General features: G+C 37.0%; 1 protein-coding gene across 4 annotated transcripts in view; it reads right to left on the bottom strand.

Moving 5' to 3' along the window:
• Fstl5 (follistatin like 5) overlaps nucleotides 1–22,377 on the bottom strand; it is a 591,337-nt gene that overhangs the window by 143,623 nt on the left and 425,337 nt on the right. For all 4 annotated transcript variants that reach the window (XM_021158305.1, XM_029475620.1, XM_029475621.1 and 1 more), the window contains one exon: nucleotides 18,298–18,418. In XM_021158305.1, coding sequence (XP_021013964.1) covers nucleotides 18,298–18,418 — 121 coding nt within the window. The remainder of the gene's footprint in view (nucleotides 1–18,297; nucleotides 18,419–22,377) is intronic.

The raw sequence follows: 22,377 nt of genomic DNA, 5'->3' as shown, positions 1-22,377 counted from the left end.
GGGTGTTGTGGGTAGCTGGCGAGTGTCAGCCGACCCTGAGCCCTAGCTGCCCCGGTGCTTTTCTGACCGGAAGAGGCTTGTTTGCCATAGTTTTTACATCTGTCATTCTCTCCATAAGCTTCTCAAGTTCTTATGTTCTCTTTTTTAATTGAAAATAGATTCCTTTTTGAGTTCTGTGAACTGTATCTTGGGTATTCTGTACTTTCTTTCCTTTAGTTAATATCTACTTATTAGTGAGTACATACCATGCATATCTCTTTTATGTCTGAGTTACCTCACTCAGGATATTTTCTACTTCCATCTATTTGCCTGCAAAACTCAGGATGTCCTTGTTCTTAATAGCTGAGTAGTATTCCATTGTGTAAAGGAACTACATTTTCTGTATCCATTCTTCAGTCATGGGACACTTAGGTGGTTTCCAGCTTCTGTCACAAATAAGGCTGCTATGAACATATTGGAACATGTGCCCCTGAGGCATGGTGGGGCATCTTTTGGGTATATTCCCAAGAGTGGTATAGCTGAGTCTTTAGGAGGATCTATTTCCAATTTTCTGAGGTACCTTCAGATTNATTTCCAGAGTGGTTGTACCAGTTTGCAATCCCACCAGCGATGGAGGAGTGTTCCTCTTTCTCTACATCCTGGGCAACATGTGTTGTCACCTGAAGTTTTGATCTTAGCCATTCTAATTGGCTTAAGGTAGAATATCAGGGTTGTTTTTATTTGCATTTCTCTGATCACTAAAGACTGAACATTTCTTTAGGTACTTCTCAGTCATTCCAGATTCTTTGGTTGTGAATTTTTGGTTTAGTTCTATAACCCATTTTTTTGATTGGGTTGTTTGGTTTTTTGGTGATTAACTTCTTGAGTTCTCTATATATTTTGAATGTTAGCCCTCTATTGAATGTGGGGTTAGTGAAGTTTTTTGTTTTTGTTTTGTTTTGTTTTGTTTTTTGCCAATCTGTAGGTTACAGATTTGTCTTATTGATCATGTCACAGAAGCTTCCGAGTTTCATGAGGTCCCATTTATCAATTCTTGATCTCAGAGCATGAACTATTCAAGTTCTGTTTAGAAAATTTCCCCCTCTGCCAGTGAGTTCAAGGCTATTTCCCACTTTCTCTTCTGTTAGTTCAGTTTACAGTTAGTTCAGTTAGTTAGTTCAGTTCTGGTTTTATGTTGAGGTCCTTGATCCACTTGGACTTGAGTTTTGTACAAAGTGTCCAAGTGAGGATGCCTCAGTCCCACTTGGGAGAGAGAAGATAGCAATCATAAGTGGGGAGTGAGGAAGGGAGGGACTTGGGAGGGAATGAGGATGGGCAGGGGAAGTGAGGGAGTAGAGGGGAACCTGATCTGGTATTGGGTTAAGGAAAAGGACTGAAGACCTGAGGGCCAGCAGAAAGAATGTAAACAGGGAACCTCAGGAAATATGAGGTTAGGAGACCCCCCAGAATGCACCAGAGACCTGGGATGTGAGAGAATGCCAGGACACACAGGGAGGAATCTTTGATGAAATTCCTGACAGTAGGGAGAGGTAACTTATAGAGCCCACCTCCAGCAGGAAGACATGACATCAAGTGAGGGAAGGAGTTGCCATCCCACTGTCACATCTCTGACCCCAAATTGTTTCTATCTGAAAGAATTACAGGCTGGAAATAGAGACCAACCTGAGAAAAAGAAGGTCCAGTGACAGGCACAAAGTCGGATCCAGCTCAAAGGGAGGTCCCAAGGCCTGACACTCTTACTGAAGCTATGGAATGCTCATAAAAAGAGATCTATCATGACTGACCTCTGAAAGACCCAACAGAGAGTCAGATGCAGTTATTTGCATCTAACCAATGGAAAGAAGCAGCTGACCCCTGTTGAGTTTGGGGAAGGCTGAAAAAAGCTGAAGAGAAGGTTGATCCTATAGGAGGACTAGCAGTCTCGATTAATCTGGACCCCCGTGAACTCTCAAACACTGGACCACCAAACAGACAGCATGCAGCAGCTGATATTAGGTCCCAACGCACATATAGTGCAGGACTTCCAGGTTTGTGTTCATTCAGAGATGATGTACCTAACCCTCAAGATACTGGAGGCCCTAGGGAGTTTAGAGATCAGGTGGAGTGGCGGTTAGGAGCATCCATGTAGAGACAGGGCAGGTGGGGAGGGGGTATGGGATGTGGAGTAGTCGGAGGGTGGATTGGGGGGGATGGAATATGGAGTGTAAAAAATAAATTAATTAACAAAAAAAGAGAAAAAAAAAAGAAAATAGCTACCTCTCTCATATAATACATCCTAATCAGTTACCCTTCTCTCCACTTTTCCTAGCTTTCCTCCACCTCTCCTAGCCCACAGATCCACTCCCCTTCCAGTTCGTGTCATAATAAAGTAGGCTTCCAAGAGACTACAACCAAACACAGCATAACAGAATATAATAAGACAAGACACATGCCCTACTAATGTAGGCCATGAAAACAATGACTTTAATAAAACTTCCAAAGTTTTGTTTTGTTTATGTTTAATTGTTTTATGATTCCAAATGACAGAAGATGGTTTTGTGGGAACTATAATAAATTTGAAATGACTGTTATTAGTTAAAATTAAGGCAGGAGCCATGAAATAAGAAGATAAAAACTGAATAGTCAGTTTCCTGCAAGAAGGGTTTCAATGGATAATAATACTGAGGGGAAATTGTAGGTTTCTTGCTAAAGATAATATTTCCAAATTAAAGAAGAATAATAGTTGTAATTTGCAAGGAAATGATATAAAGGAATTTATGCATTCTCTCCCCCTTGTGCGCGTGCACACACACACACACACACACACATACACACAAAGAGAGAGAGAGAGAGAGAGAGAGAGAGAGAGTGCTATGGTACTATGTACAGGAACGATTAAAGCCTTGGCAGAATCCATAGGATAAAATTCATAAAACAAGGTCAAACTAAATCTATAGACTTATGAAAGTACTAACAACTATGTAACTACAAGATTAAAGTCTATAACAAACCTTGTTGAGATATGTATCACAAGAGTAACACAAAATAGAACAAAGAGACATAATGGAAAAAAAATGAAAAAAGAAAGAAGAAGAAAGAGCTGCATACTTCCTAGAGAACTGAGAAGTAATACATCTCAAAAGTAGGACAAATGGAAGAGTCCTCTAGACTACCAAGCTGAACTTCAATTCTCAAGAAGCAAACAGATATGCATGTAAGTTCATGCGAAAACAGAACTCAACACTTCTCAAAGGAATACAGCAGATCTCTGCTCTCAATAAATTTCAGATTTTGATAAAAATTTATGTGAGAGATCAAGTAAATATGCATCATATGAAAGAAAAATAAGTGTAACAGAGAAATACATAAAACATTTTTGTGTCAATGGAATTAGCAAATAAGAACTGTTCAGTATAAATAAAGCATAAGTATATTTAACTTAAAGCAAATATAGTAGTATTTATAAAACTAAATTTATATTTGAAAATTTAATATATAAACATTAACTGTAACTAGCTCCAAAGATTTAGTAAGATAAACAAAAGTAAATACCAGGAATAAATGCCAGAAGCCTATTGGTAAAGATTAAATCTTAAAAGTAATAAACATGGTAAAAGAAAGATGAAAAAGTCGTGACTGAGAAGGGCTACTGTTTAGGGAAGATAGGGTGTGTGTGATGTGCTGGACCAGGAGAGGAAGGGAGAGAAGAAAGTGGGGTGAACACAAATGAAGAGAGAGAGGACAAGAAAAAGAGGAGGGAGGGGATGAGGAAGCCTGAGGAAGAAGGAGAATGGCAAAGAAAGAGTGGGTAGATAAAAGAAGAAGGGGGGATAGGGACAGGAGGAAGAGGATGAAGATACCAGAGCAATAGAAATTCTATTAGAAGACAGGCAGCCAGAAGATAATAGAATACCAATAAACAACAATAAAATCCCAAACTGACTATCTAAACTTTAACATCCAATAGAAATATTATTCAAAAAATTTATTTAGAAGTTTTATTTTTATGGAATTTCCTTCTTAATTATGACAAAGTTAAGGTGATTTCAGTCACACCCACACCCACTTTTTTAAAAAGTGTTTTATTGAAGAAAAGTTTAAACACATTTGAAGATAATAGAGAGAATTTTATACAAATAATTATATTCTAAAATTAGCATTATATATATGCTATATTGTCATCTTACCTATTGTTCTATTTTTGATGTTATATGCTTTATATGTTTTATTATTATTGTTCTTTGAGATCAGTTCATGGATTTAACTACTTCTGGTTACTATTTATTAACTGGGCTAGGATAAAACATTTATAATACTGTATAAAACTGATATAGTGTGAAAAGACCTATTTGATAAATATGAAGAAATAGATATAACTAATTAGTATTTAAATTTGTTTAAAATACAACAAATTATTAACATCCTCCAAAATTTCTCCAGGGTCTTTCTTATGTAATCCTTACCTCTACCCACTTCCAAAATATATAACTCCCTTTTAAAAGCCCCTACTATCAGCCAGGTATGTAACCTAACACCATCAGTACTATTAGGTAAAACTCTTTGATTTATCCAGACACCTATGTAACCCCTGTTCTCCACCTAACACAAAGCTAAAATTGCCATAACTTCTACATCCCACATACTGTCTATTTACCAAATATCCTCATCAACTGAGTAAGTGTATTGGTTTGCCTACTTCCTTTTTTTTTTTTTTTTTTTTTATGACTATAGAAGCTCTGTGAAAACTAACACAAAGTAGCTTCCTACTTAGGTCAACCACAATCCATGGTTTTGGCCGAGGCCTTTCCTTGGTTGTGAATGAGCGTTAATTGATTTCATTTGGATGAAGATACCTGTTTTGCTTCCATATACTGCTTATTAGATAATTAGAGTATGTGGGTAATATGATGTAGAATCTAATAACAGAACATTTAAATACTTTCAAGTACTATTATGAACTATACCTGCATGCATTATATCACAGGAAATAAAATTCAACAGATAATCCTAGGTTTCTTACAAATACACCGTTCTATCATGTATTGAAGCCTTCAAGGAATGTGCAATGCAACCACTAGAACTGTCCAGGTGGAGTAATCAAATGGATAAAATAAGTATCAAAAAAAGGACTTCCATGAGTCTCAGTATATTGCAAAACAGAAATAAGGAAATTACTTAGTCTCTAGTTGTTTACTTGGGAGGAAACAAGGCAGCAACAATTAAATAATCTATTAATAATAAATACCAAAAACCAGATTAGATTCACAAGCATCAGAACTTGATTCTAGTGTTCCTTTTCAGAAAGGCTATGCAGTGGTGTCAGCGTTTGGAAGCTGATTATGGGATGGATCCCTGGATATGGCAATCACTAGATGGTCCATCCTTTAGTCACAGCTCCAAATTTTGTCTCTGTAACTCCTTCCATACATACGCTAGCAAGATTTTGCTGAAAGGACCCAGATATAGCTGTCTCTTGTGAGGCTATGCTGGGGCCTAGCAAACACAGAAGTGGATGCTCACAGTGAGCTATTGGATGGATCACAGGGCCCCCAATGGAGGAGCTAGAGAAAGTACCCAAGGAGCTAAAGGGAACTGCAACCCTATAGGTGGAACAACATTATGAACTAACTAGTACCCCGGAGTTCTTGACTCTAGCTGCATATGTATCAAAAGATTGCCTAGTCGGCCATCACTGGAAAGAGAGGCCCATTGGTCATGCAAACTTTTTATGCCCCAGTACAGGGGAACGCCAGGGCCAAAAAGGGGGAGTGGGTGGATAGGGGAGTGGGTGTGTGTGTATGGGGGACTTTTGGTATAGCATTGGAAATGTAAATGAGGAAAATACCTAATAAAAAATATTAAAAAAAAAAGAAAGGTCATGCAGAATACAAACATTTCTTCTTCACGAGATGAGAGTTGTGCTTTCTCCGCAATGACCAGTCTACCCCTGGGGAAAGACTGTCTGATTACAAGTGTGTTGCCTCTGCTTAAGAACAGCTGATAGACACACAGATTCTCACAGCAAGTGGCTTCAAGTGGTAGTTATCCCCCTTCACTGTACAGCCTCGGTTGAACAAGGAGGCAGCCATGTATAATGTCCTTCTCAGAGCCCTTGCAGGGAAATGAATGAGAACTGATTGGCTGATAGCATCCAATGTGGGATAGCCATTCTCCCATTTCACCATAAATGTAAACATTCAAGTCAGTTCCATTTTCCTAGGAATGAAATATTCTCAAACATAAAAGGAATATTTGTTAAGACAAGTGGATCTTTACTGAACATGGAATTGTTGCTCTACTAAGAGGAGCCCTGAAAATTTTCAAGTTTTTTATGTTTTGTACTTTTCTTTCTTCAAACTGACCAACAAATATCCAAGCAAGGGGAGCCTCTCTTGAGTAACATTTATAAACTAACTATGTGGTACAGACAATAAAGAAGCAGGTAGATTCTTTCTTCCAACTTTCTGAATCTCACAGCTTTCAGGAATATTTTACTCTTCTCTGAACTTTGGCAATATTGACCAAGATTTACACTTAAACAGAGGTCTCTATACTGCTAATAGAACAGCAGGAAGTTTAGCTCCACAGTGCACAGAGCAAACACATCTTGGCTCTTTTTGTTGTTTGTTTGTTTGTTGCTTTATAATTTTTATTTTTGTTTTATGTTTTTAAGTGGAAGAGCATTTCATCACTTTCTTCCCTCCACCTCCCTGGTTGTCTCCTTCCAACAGCTCCTGTGCTCATTCCCCTTCCCATTCTCTAGTCAATAACTCTTTTTTAAAAGTATCATTTTATTCATTTACATTTTAAATGATATCCCCTTCCTGGTTTCCCCTCCATAATCCTCCTCCCCCCATTCTCATCTCCTCTCCTGCCTCTCATTTGCCTCTATGAGGGTGCTTCTCCACCCATTCACCCACTCTTGCCTCACTGTTCTAGCATTCCCCTATTCTGGGCCATCAAGCCCCCTAGGACCAAGGGCCTCCCCTCTCAGTGATGCTATTTAAGGCCATCGTCTACTACATATGTAGCTGGAACCATGGATCCCTCCATGTATATTCTTTTGTTGGTGGTGTAGTCCCTGGAAGAGAACCTGTAGAGACCACCTCCAGTAAATAGATAGGCAAGTTGAGGGATGGGGCCACCCACACATCTCACAATTTTTAACCCAGAATTGATCCTGTCTAATGGAAAAGCATTGACAAAAATGGAGGGGCTGAACGAAAGGTCATCCAGATACCCCCCATCTAGGAATCCATCCTATCTGCAGACACTAAACCCAGATACTATTGCTGATGCCAAGAAGAGCATGCTGGCAGGAGCCTTATATGCCTGTCCCTGAGAGGCTCTGCCAGCACTTGACTAATGCAGAAGCAGATACTCACATCCAACCTTCGGACTGAGACCAGTTAGCACAATGGAAAAGATAAGGGAAGGACTGAAGGAGTTGAAGGGGATTGCAATCCCACAGGAAGAACAATATCAACTAACCAACCCATCTTGGCTCTTCCTTCAGCCATTTCCTCAAAATTCCTTTAGTCAGTAGAGAAGATTAAATTTTTAGGCCCTTGTGATTGGATTTTCTTTCTGATATTTTCTGGTTTTGATGGAGAAAAAATATGATTTTCAAATATAAACAAGAGGTTTTGACATGAATAGGAAAATTATTCTGTTCAATATTATGTGTAAGTCTTAAATTTGAATGTCAGAGCAGCAGCAACATACACATGAGTCAGTTGGGATTGTAGACAAGCATTTTGCCCAGGGGGTAGAATAAACACTGATGACTTTTACAATTTTCAAACATTCTCTATTGTAACCTTAAGATCTAAATACAGGTTGCTTTATGTAAAGGGGAAAAGAAAAGCCTGAAATGAATTCCACTGTAGAGTCAAAATCCTTTGGTAGAGGCATAACACTTTTTCAAACAAGGACACAGAAGCAGGCTTATATTTTAACAATCTAATTGTACATTGTCAGAAAAGAGACATAGCTATTGGTAGACTTATTTTGTCAGAATGCTGAGATATTTAATTTAATTTTGCATTTTGAAGCCCTCACATAGTTCATTATCTGTGGTAGTGTTTATGGACTGCCATAATAACAGGTGATGCATTTGTTTACTATCATTAGATAGATTCCTGGCTGTAGAATTTCAAGTTACATATGATAATTTCATTTCTTCAAGGTTTTTTTTTTTTGGTTTTGCTTTTTGAAAAACATGATAGAAAATATAAAGATATTTATAGGAATTTATTAGACCCATAAGTATACTAGCTGCTTTGCACTCCACTAAATATTCTTGGTGCTTTGCCAAAGTATCTCTCTGTGCCCAACTATTCTTTTGTTATATTTGATATTGTAACAAATGCAAACACCACAAAAAAAAAAAACAACCAAAGAAAGTAAAATGTTTAAAAATGCTTATACATACTATAGTAAATCAATTTAGGGCTACTTTATATTTTTAATGAATACTACAATATTCTATATTTTATTTTAAGTAGACATTACTTAATTACTGCTATATAAAGTACTCTGGCATACCAGAAAGTTTTAGAATATCAAGGGCTTGCTATTTAACCAGCATGGTTTTCTTTTTTTGTTTTTTGTTTTTTTCATTTCTTCTCAGTCATTAAAAATTAAGATCTTTTCAATTTAAAGTTAGTTGATGAGATGTATTTTCGGTGCTTTCATTAAAGCTCTTTTAAGCACCATTTCCCCTTTTTTTGGTATTTATTTGTTTGTTTGTATGTTTATTTATTTACTTTTACACTCCAGATTCCCACTCTACCTCCCGCCAGGTCCACCTGACTGTTCTACATCCCATACCAGCTCCCTACCAGCTGTCTTTACAAGGATGTCCCCCCACCCAACCAGACCTCTAACTTAACTGTCAAGAGACTGGAGACCCCAGGGAGTTTAGAGGTGCCATTTTCTTCTCTTCCACCTTTATTTTTTTCTTTTCTATTCAAACGTAAAAATAATTTCCATGGCCATTTTCAAAAATATGGGCTGATAGTGGGCACAGACATCCTGGAACTGCCCCTAGAGAATATCCTGTCTCAGGCACCGAGATGCCCCTCATTTCACAGCTGAGTAAAGTACATCTCTATGTGCTACAAACCTCCTCATTTTTGAGCTTGGGAAGGGAGTTAAAATCCCTACTTCTATACTTACATTTCATTTTCTACTCTGGCTTCTTCAAATGGGATTAAATATTATAATCCTTAAAATGTGTTTTTTTTGTAGAAGTGTGTGGACCCTGATGGCTGAATTCAGTATTCCTTTACACTATGATTCTTTTTCCCCCAAAGGCTAGAAGCAGGAAACTAATTTAAAATACTTGAGCTACTGAATTTCTTAGGAACCCTGTGCTAGCTTGTGTTTTGTCAATCTGACATAAGCTAGAGTCAATTAGAGAAAGGGAACTTCAGAAAATTGGAAAATGCCATTGGATTTGCAGAGAGGCCTATGGAACAATTTTTGATTAATGTTTGATATTGAAAAGCCCTGCTTTCTGTGAGTGAAACCAACCCTGGGCAGGGCAGCCCTGATTATTAAACAATAACACAACAACTAAACAATAACAACCAACCAAACCAAACCAAACCTAACAAACACCAACCACAACAGGCTACAAAAGCCATACAGAGCATCTAGTAAGCAACACTTCTCCGTGGTCTCTGTTTCAGTTCCTGCCTTCTGGTGCCAGCTTGAGTTCTTATATTGGCATCCATGAGTGGCTATTTATTATGTTGAAGTGTAAAATGAAATAAATTCTTTCCTCCTCGAGTTGACTTGGCTCCTGGTAGTTTATCATCACAGTAATTGAATCCCTAAATAGGACAAAAGTTTAGTGGACCATATGCTATCTATTTCATACTTTTTTCATACTCTGTTTAATATTAGCAGAATTTCCAAGATACTTGGAGAAATCTTTTGCAGCCCAAATGGCATATCTTTTTCCTTAGTACCTTATTCTATTAACATATGCCCATGGTAGTGGGTGACTTCAATACTCTACTCTTAACAAGGACAGCTCATCTAGGCAAAGCCTAAATAGAGAAATTATGGATTTAATTTCTATTAAGTCCTATAACAAATGGACCTAGCAAATGTTTATAGAACATTTCATCCAAACATCAAAGAATATAGCTTCTACTCAAGAGCTCATGAAACATTCTGTAAAACTGCCCACATACGTGGACACAGTTTATAATTTGAAGGATACAATACTATTGAAAAACTACTGGATTCTATCTGACCACAATGTATTAAAACTAGATATCAAAAAAAAAAGAAACAACAAAAGTAAAAAATCATGAAAAGTAAACAACTCATTTGTGAATAAAAACTAGGGCAAGATACACGATGTAATACTACTCAGCTATTAAGAACGAAAACATCATGAGTTCTGCAGGCAAATGGGTGGGACTAGAAAATATCATCCTGAGTGAGGTAACTCAGATCTAAAAGGATATGCATGGTACATACTCACTAATAAATGTAAAATAGCCATAAAAGTACAGAAATCCCAGGATACAATCCACAGAACTCAAGAAGGCTATCAAGCCAAGGGACCCAAGTAAGGATGCCTCAATCCCACTTGGGAGGGAGAATAAAGCCACAGCAGGAGAGGAGAGAGGAAGGGAGTGACCTGGGTGGAAAAGGCAACAGGGAGGGGAAGAGGGGAACATGATCAGGTATGGCAGCAAGGGGAACAGGACTGAAGCCTCGAGGGCCTGCAGAAAGAACTGAAACAGGCAACCTTAGGAGGTAAGAGGTGTGGGAACTCTCTAGAATGTACCAGAGACCTGAGAGGTGAGAGACTCTTAGGACTCAAAGGACCTTAGATGAAATGCCCTACATGGAGAGAGAGAACTTGTAGAGTCTATCTCCAGTAAAAAGATAGGGTTTCAAGTGAGGGATGGGTTTGCCATTCCACAGTCAAAAACTCTGACCCAGTATTACTCCTGTCTGAAAGAATTGCAGAAACAAAATGGAGACAAGCCTGAGTAAAAGGAGGTACAGTAACAAGCCCAAAATGAGATCCAGCTCAGAAGAAGGTTCCAAGGCCTGACACTATTACTGATGCTAAGGTGTGCCTACAAAGAGGGGCCTGTCATGGCTGCCTTCTGAAAGGCTCAATAAGCAGCTGAAAGAGTCAAATGCAGATATTTGTACCCAACCAATGGACAGAAGCTGGTGAGCCCTGTGATTGAATTAGGGAAAAGCTGGAAGAAGCCAAGGAGGAGTGTGACTCTAGGAAGACCAGCAATTTCAACTAACCTGGACCCCCTGGGATCTTTTAGACACTCAACCACTAACCAGGCAGCATATAACAGTTTATATGAGACTCCCAAAACATATATAGCAGAGGATTGCCAGGTCTAGACTCAGTCAGAGAAGATGCAACTAACCCTCAAGATACCTGGGGCCCCAGGGAGTGCCAGGAGGGGGATAAAGTATGAACTCTAAAAAAGGATTAAAGAATAAAAATCAAAATCAAAATCAAATAAAATTAAATACCACACAAACTCAAGAGAAAACTTCTACAGATGATAAATATAATGGAAAATGACTTTCACAATAACTTTAAAATTACACTCACATTGTATTATGTAATATATAACATATCATCAATATTGTATATTAATATAATATAAATATTACATATGTTTTATACATATATTATATATGTGTGTGGTGTGTGTGAGTGTATGTAAGCTAACCAAGTAAGCAACAGACTTGTATTTAAAGAACTTTTAAATATTTAAGAAAGAAATTGAAAGAGAGAGATGTCAGTAAAAGAAAAGATTTCTCATACTAATGAATTTGTATAATATTGTGAAATGGCCATTCTACCAAAATCCTTCAACAGATTCTGCACAATTGCTATCAAAAGTCCACCTAAGTTATTCACATAAATTGAAAGGAACATTTTCAGCATTATATGAAATCACAAAATACTTAGGATAGTTAAAATTTTCTAAATAATAAAACTTCAGAAAGTATCATTGCTCTCAATTTGAAGATGTACTATCAAATTATATTAGTAAAAACAGGATTGTATGTCATAAAAACAGATATGTTGACCAATGGAATCAGATGTGAGTCCAGACGCAAATCCCCACACCATCTGACACCTGATTTTTGACAAAGAATTTGCAAATACACACTGGAGAAAAGAGAGCATGTTCAACAAATGGTGCTGGTTTAACATGTTGGCTATATTTAGAAAATGCAAAAAAAAATCCATATTTACAAAGTATAGAGGCACTGTGGAAACAAATGAGATACTTCCTCAGACTGTTGCAAACAGATCTACCTCAAGGTCTAGTTAAGCTCTTCTTAGGCATAAGGGCTCCGCTTGCTGCTACATAGATACATGCTCATTCATGCTCATTGTTTGTCAATCAATCCTTAATAGCAAGCCAAAAATTAAAATAGGCTAGATGTTCATCAACAAATGAATGCATAAAGAAAATATGGTACACTTACACAATGAAATATTTCTCAAGAGAAAGTTGTGAGTTTAGGGAGTGTATGAACTTAGCAAAAGAATGGATGGAGCTGAGGAAAGCAAAGAAAGAAAAGCAGAAAAGAAAACTATTGTGAGTAATGTAACTCATCCAAAAGACAAAGATAGACTATATTTGCTTAGCTGTGAATTTTTGCCTTTGATAAACAGGCTGCAATCCATATGGTCAGATGTTTGCTGTATAGTAAGGGACTAGTATGTAGGAGAGAATCTTTCCAGGCAGGAAAAATAAAATATAATGTTATGGAGAAATGGGAAGACTGGAACATGAGTATTAAACAGGGGCAGGGAGAGAAGAGGGTATAAGAGAGGCAATACTGGAAAGACAACTAACAAGAATGGTCATTTGATAGATTAAGTGGAAACCTCAGACTGAAGAAACTTCATAAAAACATACACAATTAGGAAAGAAAACTAAATGCATTCACCAAATAGTGGGGAAGATAATGTCCTAAATAGACTTCTTTTGCCACCAGGTGAAATTTCTAGTACCAGGAGGGGATTACTTCTATTTTAGGTGCTGGCCAATTGGTGACATGGAAAGTACCAAGGTATTTCCAATGATACTGATTGCTTTCCACAATGGTGATACCATATTGCTGAAGACAACACTTACACACTTTATTTAACATGGAGAAGTTGATCTGGCACCTAAATAGAACCTTAACCCCTTCTTAATAGTGTTAATATAACTGGAAGTTATTCTTCACTCTACTAGAGGAGACCAGTAACCACCAACCCAGTTATGAAAGCTCACATCACCAAAGATGACTTGTCTGCATCGTAAGCTGGTTGATACATGAACACAAACAATGTGGGAGCCACCAACCATTATCTGATCGGATTTCACACCTACTCCATGAGATGAAATACCAGTGGCTAAAAACTTGACACTACATATGCCTAGGGGAAAAGCAATATTATAAATACTATGGTTCTGCTAAAGGACTGTAGCAATAAACAACTCCTTTTATTTTGTCGGTTACTTATTTTATTTTTTATTAGATATTTTCTTCATTTCTTATTTCTTACATTTCAAATGCTATCCCTTTTCCTAGTTTCCTCTCTGAAAATCTCCCATACCTTCACACTCACCCAGCTCCCCAACCCACCTACTTCTGCTTCCTGGCCCTGGAATTCCCCTATACTGGGGCATATAATCTTTGCAAGACCAAGGCCTCTCCTCCCATTGCTGGCCAACTAGGCCGTCCTCTGCTACATATCCAGCTAGAGACATGAGCTCTGGGGGTACTGGTTAGTTCATATTGTTGTTCCTCCTGTGGATGCTCACAGTCATCTATTTGATGGAACATAGGGTTGCCAATGAAGGAGCTAGAGGAAATACCCAAGGAGCTGAAGGGGTCTACAACCCTATAGGAGGAATAAACAACTCCTAATGACATTGTGTTCATAGATCAATATCTTGCTCAGCCATCATCAGAAGCTTTCCTGATGACAACAAACACAGAGACCAAAAAGTGCTGCACCATGCCAGAAAGTAAGAAACGTCGGAACACTCAGCCCTAAGGGTGATATCAAAGCCTGGCCTTCAGCTCTCAGTGGACAATGTGAAAGAAAAGTCAGAAATACTGTAAGAGCTAGAGTTGATGGATGACACCAGAAAAATTGGCTTTTAAAGATACTGTACAAGTGATATAGAAATGAACTCCTAGAGATGGTAGCAGCATGCCCTGGACCTGCACAGGTTCAAGCCAGAAGAGGTCTCTGCACTAAGCAGAAGAATTAGAAACATTCTTCCATATCTAACCAAAAGACTATCACTAATTGACAACTACTTGCAAAGGAAAAAAATAATACCTGTTCTCTAGTGGAATTTCACAGGGTATATAAAACACACTAAAAGGTAGGCACGATGTTGACCAGTAGATGGCCATTAGGAAACAATTCAGTGGTGCTCTTGTAGATTATTTTTTGTCTCATATTGCTTTATTTTATCATCTTTTATCTTACTACAATTTTGATTTTGTATTATGGTTTCTGATTCTGCATTTCTATATAATTTGTTTTGGTTGTGCCTCTGTATGCCTATGTATGTACAGAAACATATGTGTACATGTGTGCTGTGTGCTTGGTTGTCTCTGTGTGCCCATTGTTGGTATGTTTGGAGATGTGCATGTGTGTGTTCCTGTGTATGTGTGTTTCTTGTCATGCTTAATGTTGCTTTTTAAGTCCTGGGTTTGTTTATTTTCCTGTTTGTTTTCTAAACATACAGAGAGAAATAACATTCAGATTGAATGAATGGAGATCTCAAGAATCTGATGACACTAAGCCATAGCCAGAATATATTTTATGAATTTTATGTACAAATGTTTTTTACAATAAATGCTTTTGCAATAAATATTTTAAAGCCCAAAATAAGTAAATAATTGGCCTCCTGGATAAGTTAAAATGCAATACCTAGTAAAATAAATAAACATATACATACACATAACATACATACATACATACATACATACATACATACATATGTAGGAGTACTAGAGAAATAGTTCACTTAACTAAGCAATATTTTAAAATTGTGATAAAATACTATGGACAGAATGAACTTATGGAAGAAAGAGTCTATTTTTTTCTGTGTTTGTATGAGTTTGTGGGTGTGCATGCCTGAGGCAAGGTTCTAAAATCCCTAAGTCTTTCCCTACTTCATATATCAATTACCAACACACACATACATATACTATACAAACATACACAAAGTACACTGGTGGTTTAACACACATACACATACAAAAACTTGTTTTAAAATGGTTCAAACTGATGCTTAAGTACTCAGATCTAGAACTTAAGTTGTACTTTGCCTTCCTGTTTTATGTTTCAGCATACAGTTTTGGTAACATCGACCACAATCTACTCAGGAAAGCAGGTATCAGGAACTCAAAGTGGTTGAAATATAGTCACATAAATAGAAGGCTGGTATTGCATCTAGTTTGATACTGACTTGAGATTCTATATACTTAGGAATGGGGAAGCAGAACGCCACAGAGATGATTCAAAGCTGTTTGTTTTTAATTTCTTATAATTTGAATTTCTTATAATAAGGTTATCATTGATGGTGGATGGGGCTTCATGTCAGAGGTCTCTATTTTTTTTTTCTCTTTCAACCCTATTCTACTTTCAGAAAAAAAAAAAAAAAAACTTACATCAAAGAACAAACTCTTCATTCACAAGAGAGGATAAAGCAGGGAACAAGCACGGTACCTGGCTTTGAGTCCTACAACATAGAAACCCAAATTTTGGCTCAGGTCCTTGAATTTTTCACCTGGTGCTCAATGACTTTCTGAAAGTAGATGACATTCTGAATAAACCTGTGTTTATTCAGAAAGGAGGAAGGAGGAGGAACCCCTGAAGGGCAGCCATGCACCGTGGTTCTCATGACCTGAACTCCCATGTGTTACAAGCTCCCTGCAGCACAGTCTCCAGCTTGTCTGGGAAAACCATGCTTTCCAAATAGCTGATGAAGACTGGGGATTTGTAGTTTTCATATTTTAAAATAAAGTTCTGATGAAGATAGAATATGAACTAAGCTTGTTAAGGAAGGAGCAAGTGACTAGAGTGAAAGAAGGAGGGCTGAGATTGACAGGAAGTGGTATTAGGAGACAAAAATTAACTGCTTCCAATAGAGTGAGTAGAACATTTATGTTTTCATTCCACAAACAGTAAGAAATTTCCAAGAGCTAGACTGGTTGAAGTCAATTACTGGTAAAAGGGAAATATGAACAGGCCTTGCTATGTCAGTTACACTAGGCCTAATGTATTTAGACTGTAAGCACCCACAGAATGGAGTCAACCGGAAAAATGGCTCAGGGGGTCGGTCAGTCCTGTTCAAATCATGTGAAACGCAGAGTATGTCATCGCTTTGTGCTCTTCACAGATTTCCTTGAAAACTGACTTCAAACTAGAGCCAGTGCAAGTTTCCTGCTGAGTTTTCCCCAGAAGCCACAGGCTGTACCTAATACCATTGAGTGTCCCAGACCATCAGACTACCCATGTTTTCCAGCACTGTTGTTATTAATGTCTTTTTATAAGTGAATCCTATGCTAGCTTCAAATTCCCGTATAGCTGCAGAAGAGCTGAATTTCTGCCTTCATCTGTGGAGTGCTGGTACTGTGCACTGGGACTGAGCACCTGGCTTCAAGCTTGCTACATAAGCACTTTAGCAACAGCGCTAACCACCTAGCCCCACTTTCCAGCATTTTATAGCATTTTCTTGAATACATTCCTGGACATGGGTTTCCTTACACTCATTGTTTCTACGGTTTCTTTCTCTTCCTTGAAATTTCAGATCCAAGGCTCAAGTCTCTGACTATCTATCTATACCCATTCTTAAGTAATTTAATGAAGCTTGTGCTTGATTTGATTCAAATGTTAAATTAAGTATCGAATACACAGCGAGCCTGACATCACACTTGACTTTTGCATTAGTGATTATGCAGTCTCTTTGTTTGCTCTTTTTTTCCATAGCACTATTTACCTACCCTTCCCCTCATTCATAAGACTTGTGTTTTCAGTCACTCTTGTACTTAGATGTGATCTGTCAGTGATAGTAAGAAGTTAAGCACGTTTCAAATATGACTCCTATTGTATGACACTGAGCAGCTGACACTACACGTTAGGGTGCAATTACTTATTTAAACAAGTGACTACAATGGCTTTGTTGGACATCAGTGGGAGGAGTGGCCCTTGGTCCTGTGGGGATTCCATGCCCCAGTGTAGGGAAATGCCAAGGTGGGAAGGCCTGAGAGAGTGGGTGAGTGGTGGAGCACCCTCATAGAGGCAGGGAGAGCAGGGATGGGATAGGGAGGGTTCAGAGGGGAGACCTGGAAAGGAGATGGCATTTGAAATGTAAATAAAGAAAATATCCAATAAAAATTACAATATGCTATTCTCTACAACAAACACTTTTATAGCTTTCCAGGTCACATGGATAGGGAACCCCAGTGTGGATGTATATCCACAAGGCCCTAGGGCACCTTCCCATACTCATAGCCTCATATTTCTTTTATAAATGCAGGCTTGCATGTCAGTCACACTGTCTACCCCCTCAAAGCAGCTGCTGCTTGATCACAGAGTAGATAAATACTACATATGATAAAGTATGAAAATTAGTACTAATAACACAAGATACATAGCATCTTATGTCAACTCAAGATAAATCTGTGCTAAATAAAAATTTTATACGTGTATTTTGATTAACATTCCAAACCACTAAAATGTGTCTCACATAAATAATACTGTGGTAAAAAACAAAACAAAACAAAACAACAACAACAAAATTTAAGACAATGCTCCATGTTTCCCAGGCTAGACTCATTTTATAGTTAAAGATGGCCATCAACTCTCAATCTTTTTTCCTCTACAACATAGATATTGGAGTTACAACAGATATCAGGACTCAAAAATAAGTAGGGGATTTCTATAATGATAGTAATAGTGATTAAACAGCTGTTATGATTAAAATTCTAAATTGTTAATCTTATGGGTTTCTAAAACTCATGTTTGCCTGACGATGGATATTTTCAAATAAAACTGATAATTTCCCTCCCATGCTTTAAGACGTTACTTTGCAATAGTTTACGATGACTAAATTGTTAATTTATAGTGTTAATCAGGTGGGGTCTTAAAAGTAAATCATAGTATACTAACAGTAAGTACAAAAACAAAAATTTTTACTTTGCTAAAATTAAGGTAATGTCCATTCCACTGTGATATCATTAGCTTAGCAAAACTGGTGACAGTAAAACCATGCGTCTTACCATTCACTTGGAAGATGTGTGTCTGATGGACATTTTCATAGCCATCGGCATAGCATGTATAGTTTCCCATGTGAACTGTGGTAACCTTGGTGATATACAGGGACCCATCATCACCAAAGTCCTACAAAAACAAAATAAATCACAGAGTTGGTTACTTGAGAAGTCACTTATGTTCAGGAACAAAATAAATATATTAAAGATTTTTAAAGAATCTAAACTGTTAATGTAAACTCAACAGTTGCTGACCTATCTTACTATTTACTTACTGTATATTTCCTTTAAAAGTGAGCTTTCACTGATAAATATAAGCATTCCATGTTATTTTTGAAATATATAAATTAATAGTTTGCTAGTATCATTTTCTTTGATTTTAGATGAATATATCTCTACTAAGAATTTATCTTATAATTAAAAATGAATAGCTAATTATTTCTTTAGACTTATAATTATCCACTATTTTTACATTATCATTTAGAAATATAATAAAGCTATTAAATCAGTATGTTCTCAATGAAAGTGGTTATAGCCACATCCTGCAATACGATATTTTGTTTTATTTCAGTTTGTATGAGGGACAATAGAGATTAAATCATGACCTTGCTTATGGTAACCATGAACTCTACCACAATCTTAAACACTGAGCCAGAATTAACTTTAAAGGTCATACTATAATGGCCATTTGAATAAATATCCATGCTACTTAATTTTGGGAGCATTTTTTGGGAGAACAAATGCATAGCCATTTCTGGAGAAACATTAAAAATTCACCTCTGTTTATCACAACTTAATCCTTAACCTTAGAAATGCAATGTACAAACCATAAAATCTCCTCTCAATAAATCAATGTATGTGACAGAAAAAACATTGTTAAATCTAATTTTCATTTCTTTGGAAAACCTGCTCTTATAATCTGCAGACTCTTTACTAAAACATAACTGCTGATCTTGGGGAAAATGCCTGTTTGTTGGCATATTTGACTTCACTTACTTCTCTCACCTTCACATTTCAATGAAAACCTTTGAATCAACAACCTGCACTGTGCTCCTTGTTAACCTCACCATCTTCACAGATTGGAAGATCCCTCTACAGTCATGACAATAATATGTTTTCATGACTGTGCTTCAATGAAACAGATCATAGGAGTCACTCTGTATATCAGTTCTAGCCCATAGTTCTTTTGAAAAAACAAATGAAAAGATCTTTTTACCATTGAATTTTCTTGAACACAGATACTAGTCTGAGATATCAATAGGCTGAAAAACTAATTTAAAAGCTATACTGAAGAATGGTTCAGCCCCATATCAATTGACACTTGAGTTTTGACAAAATAGTCAGAATTATGCACTGGATAAAAAAAGGCATCTTCAATGAATGGAGCATGTCAAAGTTGATGGATATGTGTTAAAGAGTGCAAATAGATCCATATCTTGGAGTTGCACAAAACACAACTCCAAATGGATCAATGGCATCAATACAGAATCTAATAAAAGAGAAACTATATGATTAGCCTTGACACCATTGCAAGAGGCTTTCTGAATAGAACATTGGTAGACTCTAAGGACAAAAATTAACAAATTGGACCCCATTTGAGCTTTTTAGAGCTCTCTTTACTCCTCCTTGAACTGCGAGAACAGACTCCTCTCTGAGTCTCTGGGACCCTCTACATTCTATCTGTGTTGATCCCTTTAAAGTTAAAGAATGGCATCTATAGCAATGAGCCTGGAGCAGTGAGCACAATATTTCCTACTTTCATTGACTCAAAGTCTTCTCTCTAGTAGTTTTCTTGTATACAAGTTTGCAAGAACACTTAATGGTTTCAGCAACTGTTTAATAAGGCAATTTTCATAGGGAGATAAAACCTATATATGCATGTACTCTTAACAAGTGGAAATCCATGCTCAGACCCCATAATTCAGCCAAAGTTCAGTGATTTTCAGTACACTGCTACCTATGGCCAATAATGAACAGCATTGGACTATTTTTGTGTCTTGCTGTACCTTAAAATTCCAACCTATAAGGCTCTAGAAATGAGTTGAATTTCAATTTGCTTTGTTAAATCCTTTACACATTGCTAATATTGTAGATAGCCCAGAAACTTTATCATAAAATAAAACTCAATTAAATGTTTTATTAAAGACTTAAAAATAAATCAATAAAAAATAAATTAGACCTCACAAAAATGAAAATCTTCTGCATGGCAAAGGACACCATTATTAGTATAAAGTGGTATGATACACAAAAACTATCTACCAATTACACATCTGAGGGTGAATATCTAAAATATAAATAACTAAAAACATGGACATTGAAGAAATCAAATAACCTCAGAAAAGTTGGTTATAGAACTAAGCATAAAGTTCATAAAAAATAAACATACATGTCTGGGAAACATTCAAAAAATATACATCTTAATAATCACCAAGATGCAAACAAAACTACTTTGATACTTCATCTTACACCAGTCAGAATGCTAAGATTCATTGTTTTTTGTTTTTGTTTTTGTTTTTTAAATCTGACAGCTCATAAATTGGATAAGTTACTGGTGGGACTGAAAACTTCTGCACTCCTCTTTCTTCAGGAAGCTGTCAATAACGCTACCTCAAGGTCTAGCTATATCACTCTCTGGCATATACCTTCAAAGGACTCTACATACATCTAAAGAGACATTCTTTCATCCATGATCCTTGATACTCTACTCATGACAGCTAAAAATTGAAAACAACCTCTATGTCTATAAAAAAGTGAATGAATACAGAAAAACAAATCATTCTAAATGTATGTGGCCACTGACCAGTCTTAAATATATAATATTACTATGTGTTTTCCACTTTGGTTATAAAATATTAATTTATAATTTATGATCTGTGGTTAACAATGTATAATATCAGTAACAAAAATAATGTATAATATCAGTAGTAAATTGGGATAATATTTTCATGTAATTTTTTTCTAGAAATCAGAAGTATAAAAGATAAAAATTAAAAATATTTCTTTGTTGATGTCTTGAAGCTGCATCTCCATGTTTTCAAGTGTGGGAGCTCTTGCTGGCAGCCAAACTTTATGGTAATGCACTTGGTATTGATTTTATAGATACTGAATTGTTTAAACTATTAAAATTGTCTTAGTCTTCTAAAAATGTGATTAAATATATATAAAACTATGGTACATTTTAATCTGTATTAAATGATTAAAATGCCTTTGTTAGTTTATGATGGTTACAATGAAGTTTTATTGAACAACAGCAATTAGGTTATAAACTAATGGGGGGAGACAATTATGATAAGAAGGCCTGAGGCAATCCCTATTGTGATGGTTATAGATCTGATGATAGGAATAATAAATATAACAGAAGGTTTTTGTTTAATAAATACAGCTATTAATTAATGCAATATAATGTCATTAGATATACATTCTTGATGTTTTCTATCAATCGTAGATTGAAGGGGTAAAACACTAGACAGATTAAGAATCACTGCCTCTTGAAATCCACCTCTCCCTTTCAGTTTCCCTGAGCTCTGGCCAGGCTGCAGAAGCACCCTCTTCTCCCTTCCAGCCCAAGGTACAGATCACATCTAAGGACCTTGACTTTTTTTCTCCAATTTGTTAATCTTTTTTGTCCTGATAAAAAAAGATTACTGGCTTACAGCTTAAACTTAATCAAATAAGAAACAGTTATGTTCTATGATGATATACCATAAAAAGGTTTAAAAAAAAAGTTCCTGGACGGTGGTCTGCCTGCAGGGAGCGCCATCTTGGCTCCAGGACTCCGCCGAACTTAGTCTGTACAGGTGAGAGTGAGGACCACAGAGGCAGACAGCTTCTGGGAAAGGTGGGAGCCACAGAGCCACTGAGGCAGTACCCTTTTGGGGCCTCAGACATCCGGCACCATCCCAGCCGGAAGACAGTGGTCTGCCCTGCACAGGAGCCCTCTGCCTCAGGAGCAGGGAGCACATCTTGGATCCAGGACTCCACCGAACTTAGGAACTTTGTCTGCACAGGTGAGAGTGTGCACCACAGAAGCTGACAGCTTCTGTGACCTGCCAAAGCAACACAGCATCTGGGAAAGGTCCTGTTTTCGGC

This window comes from Mus caroli, chromosome 3, assembly GCF_900094665.2.
Source record: "Mus caroli chromosome 3, CAROLI_EIJ_v1.1, whole genome shotgun sequence".
Taxonomy (NCBI): Eukaryota; Metazoa; Chordata; class Mammalia; order Rodentia; family Muridae; genus Mus; species Mus caroli.
Note: the sequence above shows the minus strand (reverse complement) of the source record. Positions and strands in the feature narration are given on the sequence as shown.